This window comes from Antedon mediterranea, chromosome 10, assembly GCF_964355755.1.
Source record: "Antedon mediterranea chromosome 10, ecAntMedi1.1, whole genome shotgun sequence".
NCBI classification, from domain to species: Eukaryota; Metazoa; Echinodermata; class Crinoidea; order Comatulida; family Antedonidae; genus Antedon; species Antedon mediterranea.
In genome coordinates this window covers 12,165,115-12,190,770 of record NC_092679.1, presented here as the reverse complement: position 1 = coordinate 12,190,770, position 25,656 = coordinate 12,165,115, and the positions used below count along the sequence as shown (strand labels likewise).

The following is a 25,656-nucleotide window of genomic DNA, read 5'->3' as shown; positions in this document are numbered from 1 at the left end:
AAATGCTTGTCCAGACATAACTTTGTCCAATTTACCCCACAAATTACTAATTCATTCCTATTTTGGTTTCATTGATGATAAAGCATATGAATTGTTTAATACAGTGTTTTCAGTATCTTCTGATTCTTGAATACCAAGTTCAGAATTGTGCACAACGTCATCTGCCAGTTCTGTCATTTGATCCCAAACTAATAATCCAATATCACCAAATTCATCAAAACTTGTTGCATCCTGCAAGATAATGATTTACTGTGTGGGCATAGCTATTTGATCTCTGTTGCCCACTTTAGTGATGCTCCACCATACACGTAGTAGATGGTGTTAAAGTGCCTGTTTCTGCTGAGCATGGGAAATACGTATTTAAAAACGGTACTGTCTTGCCAGCAGAAACGGATCTACATAAAAGATAATCGGTTCTACATATGGTTTTAAAAACCCCAATTGATATCAGTCTCAATCGTCATATACTGGTTTAAAAAATGGTTTCCGTAAAGCCGCATTTTAGCTGCAATATGATCTTTTTATAAAACAGTTTGGCAGACAATTTTTTTTAGCAGAAACAGGCTATCCAATTCACTTTCAACAATAGCATGGAAAGCTGCAGTGGTATATAACTACTTAGTTAGAATCAAATTTACCGTCACCTAAATAAGTGTATAAATAATGACGTGTAGCGCAATTACTTACATCTGATACATGACTAACTTGGCTGCAGTTGGAAGATGAATGTTTTGTTGAGGAGGCACGTTTGCATCCTGAAGTATTTGGTTGCATAACACCGAATCTTCTCTTAGCAATACACCACAGACGTGCTGTCATCTCTGCTTGTAATTCTCTGCTATTTGACACCTGTAATATGTTAATAAGTTTTATACAGTGAGATTTCACATTTTATTTTTCTTATAACTTCAAACAGTGTTTGAGATAGAGAAAACACAAAAAACCTTTCTTTAACTTTTTCAAGGTACATGCAAAATATGTATTCTACAAGTAGGCCTATTACAGAAGAAATGTATTACATAAAGTTAATTTGGGCTTATAGTTTGTCTTGAAAGAATAGGATAAACAAATCAGATGAGACTATAAAATTAAAAATACTGTGGAGAGAAAGAATACAAAGAAAATTAATAATAAATATATTAAAAGCAGAAAAAAGGAATGAATAGAGGTTATGTAATGAGGGTGGGCAACTGACAGATTAAGAAATTATTAAAAAGATTAAAAAAAGAGAAAACAAACAACAAATTGATAATAACTAATATTGAACAGTTGACAGAGAACAAAAGAAGATAGTTTTAATAAAACTTACTTTTAACTTGTCCAAACATCGTCGTCTAAACTCTTCATTTGTACTATGCTTAAACACACACCCTATTGCTTTCACTGTCACTGGAATTGCCTGTTCCAATATTTTCTGCTTCTGTAGTGTAAAGAGACAACAAATATATGGACATTTATTGCATTGAAACACCGGTTGGGCCAGTTGTGTTCTTGGATGAGAGACCATCTGAAAATACTGTGGATGCTGTATAAACTGGCACATACTGGTGGGAATCAGACTAGCATGTAATAGGCATGGGTTCGAACCCAACTGTACCATACTGATTGCATCCTTAGGCAAGATGCTTTACTCTCATTGCCTCATTCTTCGGATGGGACATAAAGCTGTTGGTCCTGTGTACATATAATGCATGTTAAAGAAAAAAATAGTGGTCTTCCTGTATGCAGATCTGGTAATCTGCTAATCCGAATTTTCTCAGTTTCTAGAAGCTTGAGGAACCTTTACCTTCTACTTATACTTTTAAAGGGAATAGTAGTGAGGACAAAAAACTGATATATACAGTACAGTTACGATTTAGTAGAAAACAAAATTAAACAATAGAATTGAAGTTTCAAAAATCAATTTCTCCATTTGAAAATGATTTACAACACCTTATACATACATCTCTAGACTTGGACTTGTTCATCCACAGTTTATTCAGTGCTCTGTGTGTGGCTCTTTTAAACTTGTCTGCTTGATTAGTAACTAAGGTACTTAAATTTGAACGAATAGCATCCAAAATTTCTGTAAAAAAAAAAAACTTTGAAAATTAACCATTTGTTAGAAAATAATGGGTTTTTTTTCTTTAAATCTACAATTGGAATACTGTAGTATATTAAGAGTGCTTGTCACCAAAAATCAGACATATTCGTAATTTAGTGGCAAGGGTCAAAATTTCGAATTGGCTCATATTTTGCACATTGGTAGACCTTGATGTAAGTAAACCTGATGTGTAGTTTGTTTGGTAAAATATCGCTTAGTTTTCGAGAAAATCGAAAAATAACGATTTTCGGCCAATTTTGTTAATTTTTGGTGTATAATTTACATTAAGTTTAACAGCCTCTGGAAGCCAAATGTAGCAACCTAGTGTTTTAATATTTTACACTTACGTTAACTAGCATCTTGACAATAATTTAGTAAGGTTTCAAAAAATTTGATGAAATTTTAAGATTTTGACTAATTAATTACTAATTAGCATATATAAAACTCTTAAAAAGTAGAGTAAAAACAAACGCTTTTTTTTTCATGTGCGACGAATTTTTTTTTAATAAAAAAATAGTCAATCTACTGTTTAGATACTAATATTTATGAATCAAGTAAAAAAAATTTGGGGAAACTATTTTCCGCTCCGCGCCAGAGCCACAAAGTTGTAAGAAATTCTAAGATTTCATCTGTCGGCAAGATCAATCAGATGTACCTATTGTTCTCTATTTACAGATTTAAGGTAAATTTTACTACGAGAAACAAACTTTAAAGGTAAACTGAAAGGTCCTGAATAATTTGGAATTACGTTTTAATATAAAAACATCTAAAAATAAATTTCTAGTCAAATTTAAACGACTAACCCATGAAATTAAGCAATTACTATCTAAGCTCAACATTATAACGCGCTTAGCTTCATCACCTGTTATGTTTTCCACTAGGTGAATTTATTCTTATTATTATTATAATATAATAATAATAATATTATTATTTTTTGCACTATACGCGCGCATGCGCAGTGTATTTTTATCAACAAAGTGTTCCATTTGACGTGTGCGTATACGCGAAAATGTTTGATTTGCGCGAATAATTTCGCCTAGTGGAAAACAGGCTATATAACATAATGTTCTTATCTTCTCATATAGGGAGTATTCGCACGAGCACGTTAACGCTATTTTCCAAGCTCCGCCCATTTTGTAAACAACTTGCTGTGCGTCCGCAAGCATTACGAAAAACTTTAGTTACGTGCGTCGAGAACCTTATTTCTGAAAAATAGCGTAAATGAAAACGTTAACCAAAACATGATTAAACATGCCTGGCTAGGCTTAGTCTCTATAAACCCAAGGTATTCCATGATTTGTTTTAATACGTGTGGCGTATATTGCGTGCGCTACACATGCTTTGCGTTCTACACTTCCCGTCGAAGCGCGAATTCAAAACGAGCAAGTACGTCAATGCAAATGTTCACTGAACTCTGTTGTTATGCAAATGAGTAGAATGGTGACATCCGATAACGTTCATGTGCTCGTGCAAAATTTCCTAATAATTCGTAGCCTAAACAATAAATTATTGTTTGTAAACGTGTAAACCATTGTTTCATCCCTTCGCTTTATTAAAAATTTACAGAACGCGACTTTAAATACCAACAATTTAGACAACAGAATCGTCCCACATATTAAATTGTTATTTTAAAGAATTCATTGCTACCTTAATCAATCGAGCAACTACACACGGAAACCAGCTTTCCCAGCAAATCAATGTATGGCTTCTTGCGCTTTATGGTTATATCTGTGGTATCAAGTTCAAGAGAAGTACACATTTCTTGCAACATTGGCAAAGAGAATCTGGAGAGTTTTTCTTGAGCTTTCAGTTCACAAATATTATGCATTCCAAACACTAGATGGTACGCTCGCTTCGCTCGCGTACCATCTAGGTCGTGCCCACAGATGGTTCTCGAATACACAGTAATTTCAGGGTAAAAAATCTGGCGATTTTAAATGCACGACTATAATACATTGTCGTTTACAGAAACGAATAAGTAGACACAATGATTTATGTAGTCAACCAAAATTAGCACCCTGGGAATTACTTCCGAAAGAGAAACTTACCACAAAATGAGTCCAAATTGTTTAATTAGGGTTGAGGGATGGGAAAGAGGATAGGTACTAAGGGAACAATTTTTAAATATATTCTTTATCCACGTCAGTAACGAAATATTGTTTTCATTTTTTATAGGCCTATAAATAATATACCACTAACGGTGACTAAATATAGTAAAACATTTGCGATTTAATACTTTGTTAAAACTGTCACTGTCATAGTCGATTGAAATAGTAAAGTACATGTAACGATACACCACTACGACGTTTATATTTTTTGTAATTATTAATTAATGCAAACGTTGAGAAGCAACTGTCAGTAATAAAGTTTATTTGTATATTACGTGTTTATATATCTAACAGTAGAGCCTACCCACAATCACAGTAATAAAGTTTATTTGTATTTTTTTTTTACATCTAACAGTATTCACAGTAAGAAATGTTTGTATATATTTTTTTACATCTAACAGTATTCACAGTAAGAAATGTTCGATTCAAATGACGACCAAAAATGGTTAATAGGTATTTGCAGTACTGTATTGTCAAAGTATTGCAAGTTTATTCTCCAAGGCCTCATAAATTTACCTACTTGTGTTAAACCAAACTGGCAGACTGAGAGATTGGAATGTTCCATTCATCGCAAATCAATACATTTGTAAAAACGTAAATTAAATCTATCAAAATAGTATTTTTTTAAGAAAATCGGCCTGTCTTCAACATTATGATGCTGTACTCGAGCAGTTCAACCGGTTTTCAGCTATTAAAAACAATTATCTTAGGAGGAGATAGGAAAATGCGAAGCGTCCTCGTATTATTGTGTGCGGGTATTTTTCAAGTTGGACATCCATTAGACAGTGTATACCACGATCGGAAAACACCCCTATTTGGGGCAAATCGTTGATCCTAAATTCGTTTTAATCGTCAATAACTTATTATCTAACTCAATTTAATTAGTAAACAGGGTTACATCAGGTGGTTAAAATCAGTACCGAAAGTATGAACCAACTTTATATACCATCGAGTAAAAATTCTAGAAATAAACCGCGATTTATCGAATTTTGCCCTTACGTAAATTTATATATAGATTATTGGATGCTGCAAGCCTATTGTGTCCAGTACGGTTTGCGACAAAAGTTGAATTTCTCTTTCCTTTTCCGTTTTTGAATCATCTCCATTTTCTTCGACTTTGTCACCATGTTCATTACTATCGTAATCATCATCTTCGTCACCATCATCATCATGAACGACTGCATCTGTCCTCCTTTTTTTAGCCAAGTGTGAGAAAAAACTTGCTGTGCTGTTAAAAATTCAGTCTTGCTAAATAGATGTGAACCATCGCTGTGCCTGGCCGATCTCATCTCTCGTGAGACATCACACGGATCAGCTTTCTGTCCCGTCTGCTCTCCAGCGTCAGAAACATCAATAAGGTAGGTTTTCTGTGGTACAGAAAATCGGGTTTTTTTGCAGAGGACTTTAACGCCCAGCCCATTTGCAGTTTGGGGCCAATGTCAAAACGTGGCAAATCGTTGGTTCTTGTTGGTTCTGGATTTTTAGAAGTACCCTCTCTCCTAGTTGTGTTGCGTATAATTTCATTGCCCTGTCATAAAGTGTTTCATGTTCTAGTGCGTTCTTGTGATTTTCATAATCTAAGTGTTTCTCTAGGAAAGAGTACCTCTGATATGACCTAATGCAATCTTGTTCGCGACAAAAACAGTTTGCTGGGGGTGCCAGGACTTTCTTCACTTTCTATTTGGTCGTCGTCATTTATATCAGCTTGTTCTTCATGAGATGTCTTGGCTTATATTCTTGCTTTTACTGCAATAAATGATACTTGATTTATTTTGATCAGACGTTGTATCTTGGTTATGAATTCAATTGGGTAGCTTCAAGGGCACACAGAATTTACTCAAAAGTAGATTTTGTACTGCACCAATACCATACACGCCATCCACACCTTCATGGACCTGCTTCCATACTCTATGTTGTTGATGTGACTCACGCCTTTCCATTTTCCTGCTGCACAAATAGTACCACTCACTATCGATGCCCGTAAACCTAAACATGTATCTGTGTGCAGCGATTTCCTTCTGGCATGCTTGTAAAGGTAGGACTTCAGTGATGCTCTGTTTGCGGTCTTTTCTATCGAATCCACAAGCTCCGCCGACAACCGATTTAAAAGAACATGAAATCTCCATTTTGTTTGTTTTCTTATATATAAGAATTATTTTCAACACGTCTTTACATTGTAAGACATAAACTAAAATTGATAACAAATCAGTTCCGTTGTCAACGTCAATGAAGATATCGTTATCTATCGAATATACGCAGTAAAGTGTTTTGTCTACTGTGGTTAATGTTTTGAAACATTCTCGTTGAGTAAGTTCGACCAGGTTCGACAAACAGGAAAACGATAACAAGTTAAAAGAAATTTGTTTTTCAGTTTTATCCTATAAACTATGACAGGATGGAATAATTTATAATAATGTGGTTTGACAAAGAATAAGCGAGTGATTTTTAGTTAATTGCTTAATTTCATATATTGGTTAGTAATTGAAATTTTACCAGAAACGTATTTTTAGTTTGTGTTTAAATTACAACTTAATTCAAAATTTATCTTTCAAGTTTGTTTCTCGTAATAAAAGTTTGGCTTAAAGCCACTTGGATTGCTAAATAGAGAACAATAGGTACATCTGATTGATCTTGCCGACAGATAAAATCTTTGAATTTCTTACAACTTTGTGGCTCTGGCGCGGAGCGGAAAATAGTTTCCCCAAATTTTTTTTACTTGATTCATAAATATTAGTATCTAAACTTTAGATTGATGACTTTTTTATTTTAAAAAAATTCGTCGCACATGAAAAAAAACGCGTTTGTTTTTACCCTACTTTTTAAGAGTTTTATATATGCTAATTAGTAATTAATTAGTCAAAATCTTAAAATTTCATCAAATTTTTTGAAACTTTACTAAATTATTGTCAAGATGCTAGTTAACGTAAGTGTAAAATATTAAAACGCTAGGTCGCTACGTTTGGCTTCCAGAGGCTGTTAAAGTTAATGTAAATTATACACCAAAAATTAACAAAATTGGCCGAAAATCGTTATTTTTCGATTTTCTCGAAAACTAAGCGATATTTTACCAAACAATCTACACATCAGGTTTACTTACATCAAGGTCTACCAATGTGCAAAATATGAGCCAATTCGAAATTTTGACCCTTGCCACCTAATGTTTGATTTTTAGTGACTGGCTCTCTTAAACGTTAAAGTTGTATTGTCCCCCAAAACATGAAAAATGAAGATCAATTAAATCAAATTTTGAATAGACCATTTTGTAGCTATAATAAAGTTGTTCACTTTCGCCGAAAAAAAATCCGAAAAAAATTATTAATTTCGCTAAGAAAAAAGCAAAATAAGTTAATCAATTTTCCCAACTTGTCAGCTCAAAATTTCGGCCGATAGAGCTAACTCATAAATATGCATGATATGTTAATGAGCATCGACACAGCTGGGATCTGATCTAACAAACATGGAAGATGCACGTTGTGTACACAACACCCACAGATCGACGCGACTCGACTGGGGGTTTCCCCTGATCGTATGTAAAGCTAAGCTGTTAATTTGTCGGTAAGTAGGCCTAGACGGTTATTTTAAATATAATAATTATATATATATAACGCAAACTAGACAGACGTTTGTAATAACAGGAAGGTAATTAATTAACTTAGCCTGGGATTTTTTCAGGGCTAGGCCTAGAATAATACATGCATAGGCCTAGGCTAGTAGTAGTAGTAGTAGTAGAGGAGGCAGGCTGCTGGGACAATCGGGTCTCTGCAGAAAATGCCCAGCTAGGCCCTATACATTGTACTCTTCATAGACTGGCCTAGGCTAGGCCATCAATCCGAAAATACAGCCAGCCTGCTGTACCATATACATAATTTACAGTTGAATCTTGTTTAACTAGTTTTTATGATAAAAATAAAACAAACATTTTTTCAGGGAAAATGGTTACAATACAACTTACAAGCCTGAAGTTGAGAACCTTCCTCCAGCAGCACTGTACAAGTAGACAGAGGGGAAAAGCCAGCTTAGCCATTTTACCACACAAACTACTGTTCTTTACCATGTAACTCTGTACTGTAGTAAGTCAAATATTTGTTTTCTCTTTATTAAGTCTTAGTTGTAATGTGTTTTACCATAGAAAGTTAGTGTACTTATTTGTCAAAGCAAGCAATTTCACTAGCCCACATTTTGCACTAAATGTGCATGATCTAGACCTATTTATAAATACCAAATTCCAGGTTTTCGTACTTTGCCGAAATTAAAAACTTTAGATTTTGTGAAATATTTAACTTATTTATACATCATTATTTAAACATTTTTATTTAAAGACGTTGAGCTGATGAAGACTGGAACAGAGGTCACATTTGTACTTCATAAAGACAACTGATGATAGACTCTGTATATGATTGGATATTGCAAGAAAAATATTTGTGATGCTGCATTCGGCCAATATGTTCCTGTTCAGCTTGTAAAATGTTGTATAATTTTTTTTATAAAGCAATAATATTTGTACAGTATATTATTTTGTAAACATAACATTCAATAAATAAAAAATACTACTACAACAGTACACAGAATAAATTCTTCAATTTTACTTACACTTCATAATGTTACTGTAAATATTACATTGCAAAAGGAGTTAATAAAAAATATATATAGGCCTATATACAGTTACAGTATATCTTATTGAATTCCTGTATTGTTTTTTGTGTCAATTTGTCTACTAATATCAATGTGTTGATTGTGGCAGTAATTACGGCAGCTATAGTCTTCTAAGATCGCTCATATCCATTACAAAGTGTCATTTTAATAGTAAGAAATGTTTCAATAAATTGTGAATGTTGCCGATACATTTTGTGTTTCTCACTACTTCACTTGCTCTTATTGTTCAATCAATGTTAATACCTGAAAAAAAAGAAGAAAATTGTGTCAAATATCTGCATAAAATGCTTAATTGTGCAAATGTTGATTTGAACCTATTGCATTTGATGCAGAAAATATTTTTAAAATACTGTACAGTAAACATTCAAAACAATATTTAGATTTATTTGGTAATTTTCTCTGCAGAATAGATAGTTGAAATCCTAACAAATTAAACCAATTTATCAGGATGCCAAACAAAATTATAAAAAAAAAATACATCCCTCCTGGTGGTGGTCTAGCCCTAGCTGGTAGTGTACTGCCTAGCCTAGGCCTACTACCTCTACTTATAGAAACAGGAGGCAGCAGTAAGGCTACTCGAGACTGCCTGCCATGTGGTTGTGCTAGTTAGTACTAGGCCTACTAGTATGTAGTAGACTAGTATACAGTAGCAGAAAACTCGGGCCTAGGGCCTAGGCCTAGCTAGGCCTCTCCTGCTAGCGAAACAAAAACTCACCTAAATGAATAAGATTCAACATCAAAGTTACCAACTGCAGTTCTACTTAGTATTCTGCTAGCTATAGTTTTCGTGTTTTCTTCAAGATCGTCTCGCGTCACTACTCGACTCTCTCTATGCATTGCTATCGTCGCGTTGTTGGCTGTTTGTTGAGAGAACCATCATCCACAAGATGTATCCATACAATATGAATATTTATGAGCTAACTCAGGTCAAGGGTTAAATTAAACCGGAACACGTTTGTCTTCCAGACAAATAGCTTCCGGTTGGTTAATTTTTGCTTTAAATTACGATTTTCTCGAGTAAAACATTTTTTTTTTCGATCCAATTTCAGTTCAAAGTGAATAACTTTTATGTGCAATTAAAATGGCCTATTCAACAAAAATATTTAAAAAAAAAATGTTTTCAGGGGGACAATACATCTTTAATTAGTTTATAAGCTGATTTATCTTTTAATATTTTTGTCTGTTTTAAAGCCCCCTTCCCTACGATCTAATTTAAGATCACAAACTATATTTAATGTAAAAATAATACTATATGGTCCTATTGCGATAACTTTTTTCGTCTTTAAACGGTTAAAAATGTGAAAAATAAGTCGATTTTAATAATTATAGCGGCCCGCTATAAATCCCAAAATGCATTGTACGCGGATTGATATTTTTGTTTTTCACCTGTAATTCGCCCACTTTTCGATCGATCGTGAGGCCAAAACAAATGGAAGACTCCTAACTTTTCAGCGAAAATACCCGGTTTTCCCCAATTTGTATCAACGGAGTCTGGCAAAATAGAAAGACAATTAATGCAGCAACTATACAACGTCAGGCTAGGTATATAGCTAGCGTACGATGTTCGTACGTTACCGATGTTTACCAGCTAGGCCTACAAAACTAAGCCTAGCTAGGCTAGGCCTAAGACCGTCCACGAGAGGCCGATCGCCGCGAGCTACTTAGGTAGTGCATTGTTTCTCACTTTTTATCATAATTTACCATAAAACGTACATTTAAGACAAGGAATGACATGGTTTAATGTTTTTAAAGTGATATATATGTATTATTTTCCAAAAAACGTCCAAAATTGCAGGGAAGGGGTCTTTAAATACTACCTCTGACTTTCTGTTTTTTACCTTATCTTACCTCTTACTCTTGAAGTATGACGTTTCTGTTTCTTTACTTAAATTTAATAGTTGACATGGTTTAATAATGGCATCAATAGTATCGTGGATAGTATGTAGATCCCAGTAAACATAGTCATAGTGGTCCAACTGTGTCATATTATGATGGGTTTTTGAATGTGATTGTAATAAGTGTAGTGTAAGTGTGATATTGTTTTATTGCGGGTGATGGTGGATTGTTAAGTTTATGCGGTTAGGTATGATGTTGAGTGTTGGCAATTTGATGTTTGAGTTTCGTAGTCCTTTCATGTTGATTTCTGTAATGTTATGGTTGTTTAGGCCCAATCGAGTTGTTTTGTATTGTGGTTTTTTAGTTTTGTGATGGATTTCTTACTGTTAATGATATTTATGTATATTACATAGCCTATGTAAATACGCGAACGTGATTGGTTAAAACTGCATCACATGACTACTGCTGCGAGGATCGTAAATCGTATATATCCTCGAGAACGATGATATTGACTGTGTAATTTTCGCGTAATAATCGTGTCCCCTGTCATTAATCATATAAATTCTCGAGTACGATGATATGGACTGTAATTTTCGTGTGCAACACTCGCGTTTGCCGATAAATAAACAAAAGTCATCTACTGGATCTTGAACTTGCGATGCAATTGTCACTCCATCACAAGACAACGTTTCAACCGCTGCGCCACGGAACTTGCTTGAAGAAATTAATCTTCTAAACTATTTAAGCTATGCATACATAGCGCTCTCATTTGTTATTAGTCCACCCTAAATGTGATGAAACACAGTTTGTGATTGGTCAATACTCACGGTAGTAACCTAGTAACTAGTAAGCGCTGAACATCCGGTGATTCGGCTCCTCGAAGAGAAGAAGACGAATTGTTTATTCGGCCTACCTGATTCAGTGATTATAATATTATTAAGAATAGGCTTATTGATGGAAATTCTCCTGTTAATTTAAACGACCTAGGCCTAAGTGAATATTTTATTGCCAAGGAATCATTAATTATTAATTATCTGTATATTATTCTTCGCAAGGTAAGGTGTCTAGGCAGGCTTGTTTAAATACAATACAAATACTATAGGAGGCCTAGCCTAGCTTCACCCAACCCAGCAGACTTGTTCTTGGCTATATAATATAACAGATATTGCCTTTTATATCGGTTATGGCACTTCGGGAAATATATATTCCCTCAAACTTAATATCATTCCCTCGGGGATGTCAAATCTTATATTTAACCTCTAAGCAGTCAATATCTGTATAATATTTCACTTATTACCTTTCTTTTGTATTCTTGTACCATTTCATTAAATTTATGCATAAACCTACACTTTTGTCAACAGTATGACATTTAGGTTTTATTTATTTCTTCTTTTAATGTGGCTGTATGTTTGGGTGTGCAATTAATTTGTGAAAGTGTTTTGTGTGTTTTGTTACAGATTGATAATTGTTTATCTAAGTTGTATTGAGTTTGTGTATATCTTATTTTAAGTAGTGATGTGATTGATGATTTGAGATCGTGTAAATTCGGTTTAATTTTGTGTTCAAGTTTTTGGGATATTAAAATAAATTGGAAAACTTGCCTTTTTTTTCTACTATACTATGATGTGTGTTGTAATCTATTAGTACTAAAACCTGAAGTGTTTGCCATTCATTTGAACAAAGTGAATCAGATGTTCTTATTATGTGGTAAGATTGGTCAGGTAACACAAGTCCTGAAATGAAATAAAAAACAATATTTCAAGATCCAGATAATATTGAAAAGTAACAAAATAAGTTGAATTAACACTGGAAAGCAATTGGGCTAGACTAAGGTTTGTTGGAAAGTGAATACAAATAAACTGAATTGAAGTATTTGTGTATTTGTTCTTTTTTATTTTTGAATAAGTGAGTGTTTTGTTTTGTATTTTTTTATATGCGATATTTTATGTTCAACTTCCATTCATTTATATAATGAATTGCGTTAATAAAGATTAAGTTCATTAAATTATTCACTGTGATAATTAGTTATCCGCATTCAGCGGATAACTCCTTGTAACTGTCCTGTTTCATCATCTTTTTTTTTCTGTATTATTCTTCTTTCTTTTTTGGTTATCCGCACTTGGCGGATAACCCCTTGTTATGTTATTTTTGTGTCACGTGTATCTCAAAAACTTGTAAATATAACATTTTATAACTTTGTCAACATGTGGGCATTTACGTGAAGTTGTGCACCTCCTATTGTGAATGACGTCAGAAATGTGCAACTTGACTTATGCGCAATTTTATGAATTTCGCGTATTTAACATAGGTCAAAAACCAAATAACACTTTAAATTGAAACTTTGCAAAAGTTTAATTTATATTATGCGCTAACTTTTTGTTGAAAAAAAATTGCGTATTTTACACAAAGTTACGCGCGCAGGCGCATTTAAAATTTTAAAATGCGCAAAATTAATTCTCAAAAACTTGTAATATAACATTTTATAACTTTGTCAACATGTGGGCATTTACGTGAAGTTGTGCACCTCCTATTGTGAATAACGTCAGAAATGCGCAACGTGACTTATGCGCGATTTTATGAATTTCGCGTATTTAACATAGGTCAAAAACCAAATAACATTTTAAATTGAAACTTTGCAAAAGTTTAATTTATATCATGCGCTAACTTTTTGTTGAAAAAAACTTGCGTATTTTAAACAAAGTTACACACGCACGCGCATTTAAAATGTCAAAATGCGCAAAATTAATTTCTAATCAACTTCCTACGCCTTTCATGTCATTTTTAGCATGTCAAAGATTCCCACACGCGCGCAAATTTTTACGCGTGATTTATGTTTTTCCAGCCTTTTTTTAGTAATTTTACCAATTTTTAAACAATTTCGACTTCAAATTACGTCATACGAGCACATTGAATTGGACAATTTGTGCGCGTTTTTGATGAAAAAGTTCAAAAAATCGTCAAAATTATGCATTTTTTTAAACAGTCGTAGTTTCTAAACTAAACGGTGAAAGTTATTTTTATTACATATTCTGGAAGATGATAAGTTGTAGATATGGAATCATGCATTGATATGGCGAACCGATCACTGTGACGTCATCGTATGGCCACACGAATATAAATTATAGGATTTTTGTATCTTTCATCATAGCTCATCACATTTAATAGAGCGCATCTCCAATTATCTGTTTTCCATTTTCCCCCCGATTTTTGTATTTTCTAGGTCAATCAACTATCTTTCGCATGAATTAAAAATATTTTAATTTTTATGACGTCATCATGTCTAAAAATGAAAATCATGTGGGTCACTTTTTTCATCTTTACAGTAAATTTCAATCTGTTATAGCTCATCAGAAAAAAACGTGATAATCATGAATAAAATGTTTTCTGGAAGCTATTGGATTGTAGATACGAATTCATGTAAACATTTTGCCAATCGGATGTTGTGACGTCATCATATGGCCAGTTGAATAAAAAAAAGTTGTATTTTCATATTTTGCGTAATAGTTTATCACATTTAAAAGGGCGCATCTATATTTTACGCATTCAAATTTCTTCTACACGTTCATATGTTGTTGCTGAGATAATGTCCTTCCGAAATTGCTATCTTAGTGTTTCATTTTGATACCGTCGCCATGTTAAAAATAAACGGGGGGTCCCGTAATTTCACCTATTCTACACTGTATGTAACATGTATACAGATTATACCGTTTGCACTGTATATACTATATGACACAAAATTGACAGAATTCAGCACTAACAGCATATGATATTCTTTCAGTTCAGGTCATAATGCCATAACCTTTTTCTGTGTGGAAAATTCCAACGTATGAAGACGTGCGCGTGGCGTTTGTCGTGCGGATAACTAACTCGTCAAAGTGACGAGTTCAAATCTAGTTAATTTTGAATTTGTTATACTAACTGTATATTCTGTTAATCATTTCATTTCAATTAAATTGAATTAGAAATTGAACCACAATGGAAATAAGTTTTTTTTTTAATTGCTTGAGGAAAACTATGCTAAACCAAGAAAATAAACTGTGAGCCTACCATGATTTGAGTTATGTCTTTGCACTTGCTGGCCAACTTGAAGTCCAAACTCTTCCCATTTTGCCAGCTGAAATGGAAGTACATTGCACTGGGAAACACTTTGGAAACCAAATGGAAGTCCACCTGGACCAAAGAAATAGATGTATACAAAGTTAAGAAAATAAATAATCAATCAAACTACAATATCTATTAAAATTAAAATAACAGATTTGTCAAAATATAAATACAGTCAACCTTCTTATTTACACATTCCTCATTTAAAAAATGTTATTTTACAAACATCCTCAATGATGGCATTGCTAATTTTGTAAAAAAAGGTACTTGAGGTAACAATATAATACAACTAAAATAGATAAATTATATTTTAATACGTATTAAGTATTGATAATATAATTTGCTTTTGAACTTCTCATTCACAAGCTGCTTTCAGACCAAGGGGTGTGTAAATGAGAATGTCTGTTTGTAGTTTGAACAAAAGTAATTTCCTTCAAATTATTGCAAAACAACTGATAGAGAATAATAGTCACATAACATGATTAAGCCATGTAAAAATTGGAAGAATACTATAAATGTGTGCTGAATTTTTTTCAAGAAGTTGGAAAATAACTTCAAAGTCGTCTTCCTCATTTCATATTTAAAAAGAATTTAGGGAGTCGGGAGTAAGCTCTAAAATAGCAGTTTGTTGGTTGTAAACCTTGGGTATAATGCGCCTGTGAATACGCTCTTTGCATTAAGTTACTTCAACCTTACATCAGACAGTTTACTCCATAGATTTCTTAATGAGCTACTTCTGAGTACACAAGTTGTGTAGACGCAATTACTCTCAAGCTCGCTAGTGAAATGCATTAAGCATCATGTGGACGCTCATTGGAACTAAACATACACATATAATTCATGTTTGACATTACTTTACCTCAGACATAATGTCGTCTGAACATAACTTTTGATGGTTTGATACCAGAAGTTTTTTTTTGTGTATATTAATTGTTTTTTAAAGGATATATTGAGGGTTTTTGATGTCTGGTTTTCAGCAGAAGGTAGAGTGATGGCAGAGACAAATAACTTGAGTGATGGTTGATCTCCAGATGACAACACAGGACACGTTAGGAGAAACTTGGGACTGGCATTATGACAAACACGAGTGTGTTCACTGATTTCTGATGAGGTAACCCTGTAAATGCAACACAACATTATCAAATATAGTATGTTATTTACCATAATAAATTATGTGGAACATTTTCATTAACAGTGTTAAAATATATTGCATATAAGATTAAAGGTTTACCTTCTGAAATAAAAAGCATCAGTAACTATGCGTCTACCACAGCAATTGATGCAATTTTTTGCTTCCCGTCTGTGACAAAAATAAAAATTTTTCAAAGTAAGTAATATATATTGCTATCCAAGAACAGTACAATTATAAACCGGCATACTATTTGAATGAAAATAAACACATAGAATGATACAAACATTAAACTTGAGAAATTAAACATAAGCAGGGGATCCCTTTAAGTAGCCCAAAGGCTTGTTTCCAAAGGGGTCCCCAACCAAACACATTATCAGTAATTTAGATAATAGGAATTTGGTTAACAATAGACTGTCCAGGAAATAGAGATGTGTTGTACTTGCTAATTAACATACTATTGTTCACATAAACAGTTTGCCTTATAACTTCATTATAGCTTTTTGTATTCACTTGTGACTATCATTCAGATTGAGTTCATACTCATGAAACAGCCTGTATTGCAATAAAATGTTCAGTTGGTAATTTACTAACGTCTTTATCATTTATTTATTATTATTTATCTTATAGTACAAATTCTTAAACTTAAACATACTACATTATAAGTAATATGTTTTCTACATTTATCAATCACTTTTAAATATAAAAAATATTAATTTGTATTTATTTCAATTCTACATCCACCTGCCATGGCCAACTATAGTACAGTAAAAAACTATTACAAATACACTATACATTAAGCAAGTAATAACAATTAAACAGATGGTTTAAACAGAATAAATCATGAATAATAACTAACTGAATTATCAATCATAATTCCTGTCAAAATTAATAAACAAATAATATATTAAAACATATACGAGCAAGAGATTACTAGATCATCTGATTACAGTGCTACCACTGGTAGAGCTAGATATGTATCAGAAATAAAAATAAAACTTGGTTACTTCATAGTACTTTATTACACGACAAATTTGTTTTGTGTCGTGCTAGCAGGGGTAACACTCTCATCACGTAAAAATACAAACATGAATGGCACAGTCCAACAGGGTCACATAACATGAATGGACAGGAAGTTTAATTTTGTTCATTATTGCCTATTGTTTGTGATTCTTTATGTATATTATCAAACATTTTAAGCCCTACATAGTTATAATAATATAACAATCGAAGTTTGAATACCATGAAAGCCCCAGTGTCTAATGGTTAGGACATCTGCATATCAAGCAGAAGGTTCCGGGTTTGAATCTCGGTTGGGGCAACTTTTTCTCATTCTCACAGATTTCCTCATCTTTGTCATTTCAAATTAATTATTTAATTAAGCGGTTTAGAATTTATTCTGTGTCTGTGATGTTTTATAATAATTACAACATATATACTATAGTCTTCTATATCATGTTGAATAAGAATTATGCATTTTATATAATGTTCAACACTTTATCAGCCAGCAATCATTATCAACTGTTTCAATAAATTTTATTTCTGTTAAAATAAATTAATATATTGTACAGTGAATGTTTTTCTACACCAACAAATTGATGGTAGACCGAAAATAAAATTTAACAGTCTTGCATAGAAAAATGTGCATCTAATTCTTGGTAATGTATACCTCACACTATGTTATGATGGTGGTTAAACAAAACCATATTTCGATCTAGATACATTATTGGTAATTTACTATACTAATTATACTACAGTATAGAGGGCGGCCTACATTCACATTGGCTGAAAAACCTGAACTAATAATATTTAAAATGTTGCTGCAGGTCCATAGAAAAGCTAGAGGTTTACTGATTGTATTTTATTGTTTAACTAGATATTGTGTTTCAGCCAGAGCTACACACAATATGATATCCAGTTGCGGTGGTGTTATGATTAGCTCACTACAAATAGGGTTACATAATAAGCCAGGGCTGCGTGTACTAGATGCTCTAACAGTGGAACCGTAGCCATAATATTGGCAACCAAGAGATGACTCATTACATGGTCCTGGTGGTAGAACGAGTCTTCTAGAATAAGAACAAAAACCAGTTCCTTAAGTAGGCTACTGGTCCCTGTGGCTGTGTCTTTGAGGTTCTCAGTATAAAGAAGAAAGAAACAAGAATCTAGTTTGTTACAATAAGGTGGGATCTTCAAGAATCTATAGTTTTTTGTATTGCAAAAATAATTTGAATCTTACCCAAACATTGTCTTTTCTGAATGTTGTGATGTTTCTATATTTAGGCCAACCAAAGGCTATAAAAGTAACAAAAGTCTAAAATTGTTTTTAAAACATTTCTTTCTATCTTTTGTTTACTTCTACTTCAGTCACTAAAAATATAAAATTTTTCCAAAATTGTTGAATAACTGCAGAAGACATAATTGTGTTAACAAAAAAACTGAAGCACATACCAAGTTATTAAGCACGAAGACAGAGTGGATATAGCTCTTGAGCTCTACCAACAATTGCAACAGGTTTTTTCTTGTAATAACAATCTAAAAAAAATATCCTTTATAAAAACGATTTCAGTTATGCTCTCAATACTAAAACTAGCATTTTACAATTTATTAAGTATGTATTCACATTAGATAATAATTTTAACCACATATGATAACCAATTAGACCTAGAGGTTAATTAAAAGCTTATTTCAATGGTGGTCAACTGAACCAAGCAGTCAGTCAGCTAGTTGAATTGAATTGAAATTTATATTTATACTGGGTAACCTCTTCAGTCAAAGACTGGTCTCCCAGAGGGCCCAGTTGGTGATCAGTGGCTGTGATGTACTAATACACCGGGGTAACCCCCTACTCGTCTCGAAAGATGTACTAGGTTCTTTAAAGTACACACGACACGAGCTAGATGTGTACACTGGACCTACAGTTTATAGTCCTTATCCGAGAAGACTCGTTCTACCACCAGAACCATGGAGTGAGTGAGCCTCGAACCCCTGCCGATGTTATGGCTACGTAATTACGGTTCCACTGTCTTAACCGCTCGGCCACTCACTCACTCGTTCAATCTTCAGGTAAAACAGAAACAGAATGTAGTGCAAATACTTTTGCAACTTCTGATTAATATCCGATAAATATAATCAAAAGTGAAATGATCATCAGGAAGAGTGACCCAAGCTTGTTTATGTGAGTTGGAAAGTTAAAGAACAGCAAAAGTCAGTTAAATACCAGCTAGACATAGAGTTAGTGGTGACCCAAAGCCACTTTGGAGAGTTGATTTCACTATGGCTCTCAATAAAACTACTGTAACCAACACAATTAATTGATTGGTTAGGTAGATGTGTGTCAAGTCAACTAACAAGTCAACTGCCAAATTTGGTGGGATCTTGCTGTTTTCCCTCTGTCTGAGATACAGAAGTTTACCAAAGTCATGTTGTGGAGTCCAAAACTCAAATCAAAAACTCTCTATATAGTTGAAACATACCAGATATTTACAGTAGAAATCATTCTCATCACCAGTGCAATCTGTTTGTGAGAACTTAATAGCTATATCATCACCATCTTCTACTGAAACGTTAGCATGTCTCATTTGATTCTCCTCATGAACTTTGACATCAATTTCAAAAGTTCCAACAGTGGCTAGTATAACAGACAATAATGGTTCAATCTCTCCTGTTATAATAAAAAAAAGAACCAATTTGGTAAAATACAGATAAAAAACACATAGTTTAAAATAAAATACAGATAAAATACATTGTTTAAAATACAAAATCAAGCAAGATTGGTGTGTGTAGCATAAAAATATCCACATTTCCATGTTTCATGCAACTGCCTCATTGCAGTAGGGAGAAACGAGTTTCTCATTCTATTGGTTTTCCATATGGAAAATGTATTCCACACTAAACGCCCTGACTTAATAAAGACAAGGTAATGGTGGAGAGGGTGATACTCATCCGACATAATCACATTTTTACTTATGGCACCTTGTTAACAATATCTTCGCGTTCTTAATCTTTAATTCCTATTAATATTCTGTAAGCTATTTTACTGATTTTCTCTACTCTCTCTTCATACTTTGTTTATCGAGGCTGTAAAACCAAGCTATTGCACAAATACGAATACTTAAATATATGAATATGAATAACACAATCGTTTTTATCAGCTCATCGATTAAGTGTCCGATTATAATAAAACTTGATAACAGCATTTTAAAAAGCTATTTATTCACTTGCATATTTACAAAGCAAACAACGAATACAACAAAATCGAAAGTAAAGTTGAACATATTATAACAATACTTGAGCCAAGGGTATTTATAGTGAAACACAAGTGAAACCATGACAATCAAAACAGGGGTTTTTAAAAACAAAAACCCTTCAATTATTGGTTTATGATTTTTTTATTTTTTGCATTTATAAATTTGGAGCTGTTTTAACATTAATAATGTATTGTCCCCCAAAAACATGAAAAATGAAGATTAATAAAGTTGGACTTTGAATTTTGTAGTTTTAATCAAGTTATTCCATTTTCAGGTAAATATCTTTTCTGGGGGACAATATATCTTTTACATGGATTATCTCCTTGAAATGAAAAAAATTGTTTTGTTTTTTTTATTCAGTGTCTGGTTCAGAAACATCAAGAATGTTGGTAGGCCTAGTATTACATTCTTTGAATTAACAAGAACTTTTTGTGAGTTCATACTTTTATACATGCGGATATAGATTCATATTGATATAATTTGGTGTTGATATTGATCCAGTTGTAACAGGGCTTCACAACTAAATCAGATCTTGTAACTTTAGATATAATAATTTATTTAGGGTTTTATTACATCTTCTCCATACTGTACAAATTCTTCTGAACTCATCAAATACAAAAAAGTCTGAAGTACCCTATTTGAATAACACATTTTACTCGACATGATCACTGAGAACATTTTGGACACACATACTGTAGGCATACCCTTTTCATCACATGGTGGTGTGCCATTTCTAATATACAGTGTTGTTATAGTTGATATTATTTATGCACTTGTCAACTGTATGACACTAGGTGTGTCATTAACAAATAACTTACGTACGTCATATCAATGAAACATGGTCACAGTGCATCAAAATGGGTGCGTCATTGTCACTTAAAGGTAAGTCAATTTCTTGACGCGCACTAAGGGGTGCGTCATTACCATAACATAAATGTTTGAGTAATACTATGAAAGTTATCTGATACCTGTAAATAATTGTTCAACATCAAAATGTTGTGTCCATTCACCATCACCTTTAATTTCAACAATACAACACATTGTTGTTGCTGATGAAATGGTTGCATCTTCTATCATGTTAATACTCAATACTGAGCCTCTACTGTTTTTATATTGTGTTTGCAGCAAAAAGATAAACTCCAAAACCTGTAACGAATAATCATATATATGCTCCAATTTGATTAGAAACTGAAAAGAATTTTAAATTCCTACGTACACATACATTCTAAGTGTTCGATTCAAGCTGGCATACCTTAGATATTTCATTGGTCTTCTTTATTGTCCAGTTAACATTACCATTTTTTTCTGACAATGGAGATCTTGTATCTGTTGAGTCACAAGCCATAATAGTAATACTGGACTAACATTCGATATACAGCAGACTAGAACAGTTAAAAATTTATAAGAACATTCAATCAATATCCATTTTTCACGAATTTTACCATTTCTGACAATCTAGGGATGCAAATTAAATTTCGCTTTGCCACAGGCCCCACCATTGGGAGAGGACTGTCGCAGAGATGCTAAGCTGATTCTGACCTAATATAGATAGAATATCGCTAGTCATTACAATTTGTTTGTTTTTTTGGCCCATTTAATATTAAAGCGTTATGTTCTTATCGGCTGATCTTGATCATCTTCCTAAGACAGTGGTGCCTAATTAACCATGCAGGGCTGTATCACTTTACTGAGATGTAAGTTTTACAGAATGAAATAAACAATGACACATATGCTGGTACTAAAAAAATACTGAAAATAGTAACAGAATAACATTAATTTTATCAACTAACAATAATTTAAATTGACTAACAATAGAACAATTATCAACTGTGAAAATTGAAAAAAAAAAGTCACTATAGCATAATGGACGCGGGGTGAATTTTTTTTTTTAATGGGTTTTTTTAAACTAGTTGTATAAAAAAAACGTACATTAAATCAAATTATGTTTTAAAATTACAAATCACAAATTATAAGTAGTTCTCGAGAAAATGCAATTTCAGTTTACTTGTTACGTTAAGACTGCTCATTAGGCCTACCAGATCGCTGGCTTTTGAAATGTCTCCTATCTTTTAACACTAGCAGTACTGAAAATCAAAGAGAATGCTTTGTAAAGAAAGGGGTGTGCCGACTAGCAATATCAACCAATCTAATTATTTTTTAGCTCATATACAAGTTTGATTGGTCAGTTTTAGCATGGTCAAAGAGCCATCAAATTGGAGAACTCAAAAGTTATAGACATTTTTGTATCAGGATCAGAAAATTTTACGAATGTGCCTAGGCCTATACTTTAACATAAAATAGGACGATTTTAGGATTTTCCATGAAATTAAGAATTAAAAATAATTATAGGTAATTAATTATTTATTACAGTGCCGAAATAGCCATAAAAATCGGTAAAATAAGAACAGAGTTAGGCTACATTGAAAAAACCTGCCTAAAATAGTAATTTTTTTCGGATTTCGCGACGTTCAGCGGAAATCATGCGGATTTTTGGCTAGGCCTACATACATAAAACAAATTGTAATGCTCGTCACCATAGATAGGCCCCTAGGCTAGTGAGTGTTAATTTATTAATATAGGGTAGTTTAGTAATATACTAATAAAAATCTAACCGGGATGAAATGACACCATAAAACCACCCATCTCAATGAATGAATGTGAAATGTTGTGGCAAACTCAGAAAAACTGACTACCCTACTAGGCTAGGCCTCCTACCTAGCCTAGGCCTATACTCTAGCTAGGACTAGGCCTGCTGGCCCTCTACTAGCTAGCTGTTTAGATAGTAGGGCCAGGGCTAGCCTTAGCCTACTAGGTAACCTAGAAGTAGAGGCCTAGCAGGTAGCCTACACTACTAGGAGGCCTAGGCTACTACTAGGCCTAGTACTACTCCTAGGCTAGGCCAAGCAAGGCCTAGGCCCTAGTTAGGCCTAGGGCCCGCCTAGCCTACTAGACTGAGACTAGGCCTAGGCCTAGCCTAGCTAGGGCTAGGCTAGCTAGGCCTAGGCCTACCCTACCTAGTTAAGTTAGGCCTAACTAGGCCCTCTCTCTCCTCTCTCTAGCCTGTGTGTGGTGGGGCCTACTTACACGTAAACAGCTCTGAAACCAATGATCTAAATTAAATTTGAGATCACTTCTTGTTGAGCTAATGAACTAGGCTAGTAATTGAATAACGTACCACACACATTACCATACCTACCTTCCTTTTTGCCACACGACTTACGTACACACACACCACGCGCGCGTGTACTGTGTCAAAAACGGAGATGTGTTGATTGATGATGCATGTTGCGTCGTGTATCATCAGAGGCACAACTTCTGGCCATTCACACGTGCGAATAGACCATACGTCACACAAAAACAAGTACAGTGCGTATCTATGGAGCGCGATGAATGTCTAAAAGTTGCGGTTTAAGTTTGATTTGGGCATCGGTACGTAATATATATGTATATGTATGTCGTAATTTACGCCTTTTTTTTGGTGGGGGGGGGGGGGGGGGTGGTAAAAATCATCTTGACACTTTTACATCCATTTTCTAACTCAACCCTATTTCGACATTAATATTTTAAAGAGGAAACTACTCCTGTTCCGGGTCCAATCCTGTTTCCCTTTTAATCGGGGTTCCACTGTACCGTGATTATTATACATTTGGAAAGAAAATTCAGTGGGCGCACTTATTTAATAAAGAACACGACGGTAGGGCTACTTTTAGCGTCGCATCCCGGTTTAATAGGAGAAAAGGTTTTTTTTTAACTGCACAGATTTATATAACGCGATTTCAATCAATTATTAGGTTTTATGCATTAATCATGCATAACCTTATTGATTCTGTCAGAATCTTTGTTTATTTATTCTTTCCTTAGCACTATTTTGTCCGTCAATTATCTTGATATCAGTTTCATCTAGCTAAGTCAATTTTTCAGAGTGTATTCCTTATGACCAGGAAGCGATGTGGATGTGATTATGTTTTCAAAATTGGCAACATTTATTTTTGATGAAATTAGAGAACGTTTCAGGCAATTTTAAGCCTTTAAAAAATTGCCATGAGTGCGAAGATTTTTGCACGCGCTCTGCGCGTTAAACGGTAATATGCACTCTTTTTGCCCGATTTTTGTTTAAAAACCTTTCTTTAATAATATCATCATATTTGATTTACTTATCAACTCGAAATTGCGTAAATACGAGCACGTCAAAAGTGACAGGCTACGCTCGTGTAAGATTAAAAAATGGTGAAAATATGCTAATTTTTAAAATTAATATAGATCGTCAGAATGCTCGGGACCTATAATTCGTCATAGTGACGAATTAAAACTTACTTATAATTCCTACCTGTACACCTAATGTTTTTGTCATGCAATCCTTCCAACAAATATAATACTGTACGTACTTTTTATATATTAGATTATTTTTGATATTTTCACACTCAATAAGTGGCCTACATCCGTGACAGCACACATGTGTGGTTTTAGTGTGCGACTGTAACTATGGTACAAGATATGCGTGATGCTGTTAGCCATCTTGGTACCAGTTTGGTTACCAATGATGTTGACACCAGTCTACCACGATGAGGTAGCATCTCCGACTTCAGACTGGGATGTTTTTTTTTGTTTTTTTTTTATAAATTCCTTATCGAACTAAAACTTATATTTACTTTTAAGATTATTGAACAAATTACTTATTTTAATTATATACTATACAATAATATAGGCCTAAAACCTATTATATACGAAATTAATTATTAATAATTAATAATTAATTAACAACGGTCAATTATCCAAATGTTGATGTTTTTGCCATTTTTCACAGATTTTCTATAGTGAAAAAGTACAAACTTGTATACTTATTCTAACCAAAAATACTTACAGTATACAGTTTTTGTTTATAGCAGTGTAAACAACATGTATTGAGTTCCATTTAATGTAGAAAATAAAAAATTACAAAATGGAGTTTGGTTGATACCATTATTTTAAAAAGGGGTGTTTTTAAAAAATATTTTTTTTATAAAAGTATACCTCATAAACGTACCTATAACTTCCAAAGTGGTGTTTTTAAATCAATGAGGTTTTTTGATTTGATAGTCAATAGGTTTGTCAACAATAATCACGAAAAAAACACTGGGGTAAATTTCGTACATAGGTTTTGTGTTGCCAGGAAAATACGAAAAATGCAAAAAATATAACAAAATATCAACAAACAAAACACATGAAACACAATTTAAATATGGCTAATCCAATAATAAAATGTATATGTGGCTTGTCATAATGCTACTAGAGTCATACGAATAGTTTAGATAAAATAGGAGAATGTGTTGCCAGGTTTATTTCAATTAATTGCCAGAAAAACAGTATTTTGCATTGAAATATTTAGTTGATGGAAAATAATGTTAAACTTGGAAATAATTGAGTCAATGGTTTTTATAAATTTTTAAATCTATTTTGTGTAAAGAGATACAGAAAGACCTCCCAAAAAATCTGACCTTGTAAATAGGTCATTTGAGG

General features: G+C 33.3%; 1 protein-coding gene and 2 long non-coding RNA genes across 6 annotated transcripts in view; 1 reads left to right on the top strand and 2 right to left on the bottom strand.

Annotated features, from left to right (window-relative positions):
* The window catches only part of LOC140060471 (uncharacterized), a 28,784-nt gene extending 6,261 nt beyond the window's left edge, over window positions 1-22,523 (bottom strand). The window contains exons 1-14 of one of the 4 annotated variants that reach the window (XM_072106700.1): window positions 22,166-22,523; window positions 21,413-21,542; window positions 21,129-21,306; window positions 19,387-19,574; window positions 18,362-18,445; window positions 18,150-18,205; window positions 16,013-16,081; window positions 15,730-15,898; window positions 14,728-14,869; window positions 12,282-12,413; window positions 1,944-2,065; window positions 1,310-1,420; window positions 688-849; window positions 103-231 (exon numbers count right to left, since the gene is read on the bottom strand). In XM_072106700.1, coding sequence (XP_071962801.1) covers window positions 103-231; window positions 688-849; window positions 1,310-1,420; window positions 1,944-2,065; window positions 12,282-12,413; window positions 14,728-14,869; window positions 15,730-15,898; window positions 16,013-16,081; window positions 18,150-18,205; window positions 18,362-18,445; window positions 19,387-19,574; window positions 21,129-21,306; window positions 21,413-21,505 — 1,635 coding nt within the window. In that variant the 5' untranslated portion in view covers window positions 21,506-21,542; window positions 22,166-22,523. Of the gene's footprint in view, window positions 1-102; window positions 232-687; window positions 850-1,309; window positions 1,421-1,943; window positions 2,066-12,281; window positions 12,414-14,727; window positions 14,870-15,729; window positions 15,899-16,012; window positions 16,082-18,149; window positions 18,206-18,361; window positions 18,446-19,386; window positions 19,575-21,128; window positions 21,307-21,412; window positions 21,740-22,165 lie in introns of those variants that run through there. The other 3 variants (XM_072106701.1, XM_072106702.1, XM_072106703.1) reach the window with 3 other exon arrangements.
* Window positions 7,641-8,861, top strand: LOC140060464 (uncharacterized). The gene is made up of 3 exons (XR_011847327.1): window positions 7,641-7,746; window positions 8,119-8,261; window positions 8,511-8,861. It is a non-coding gene; the product is annotated as an uncharacterized lncRNA (long non-coding RNA).
* LOC140060465 (uncharacterized) lies at window positions 8,760-9,965 on the bottom strand. Its single transcript, XR_011847328.1, has 2 exons — window positions 9,560-9,965; window positions 8,760-9,087 (listed from the first exon to the last, which is right to left on the bottom strand). It is a non-coding gene; the product is annotated as an uncharacterized lncRNA (long non-coding RNA).
* Window positions 22,524-25,656: the final 3,133 nt, after the last annotated feature.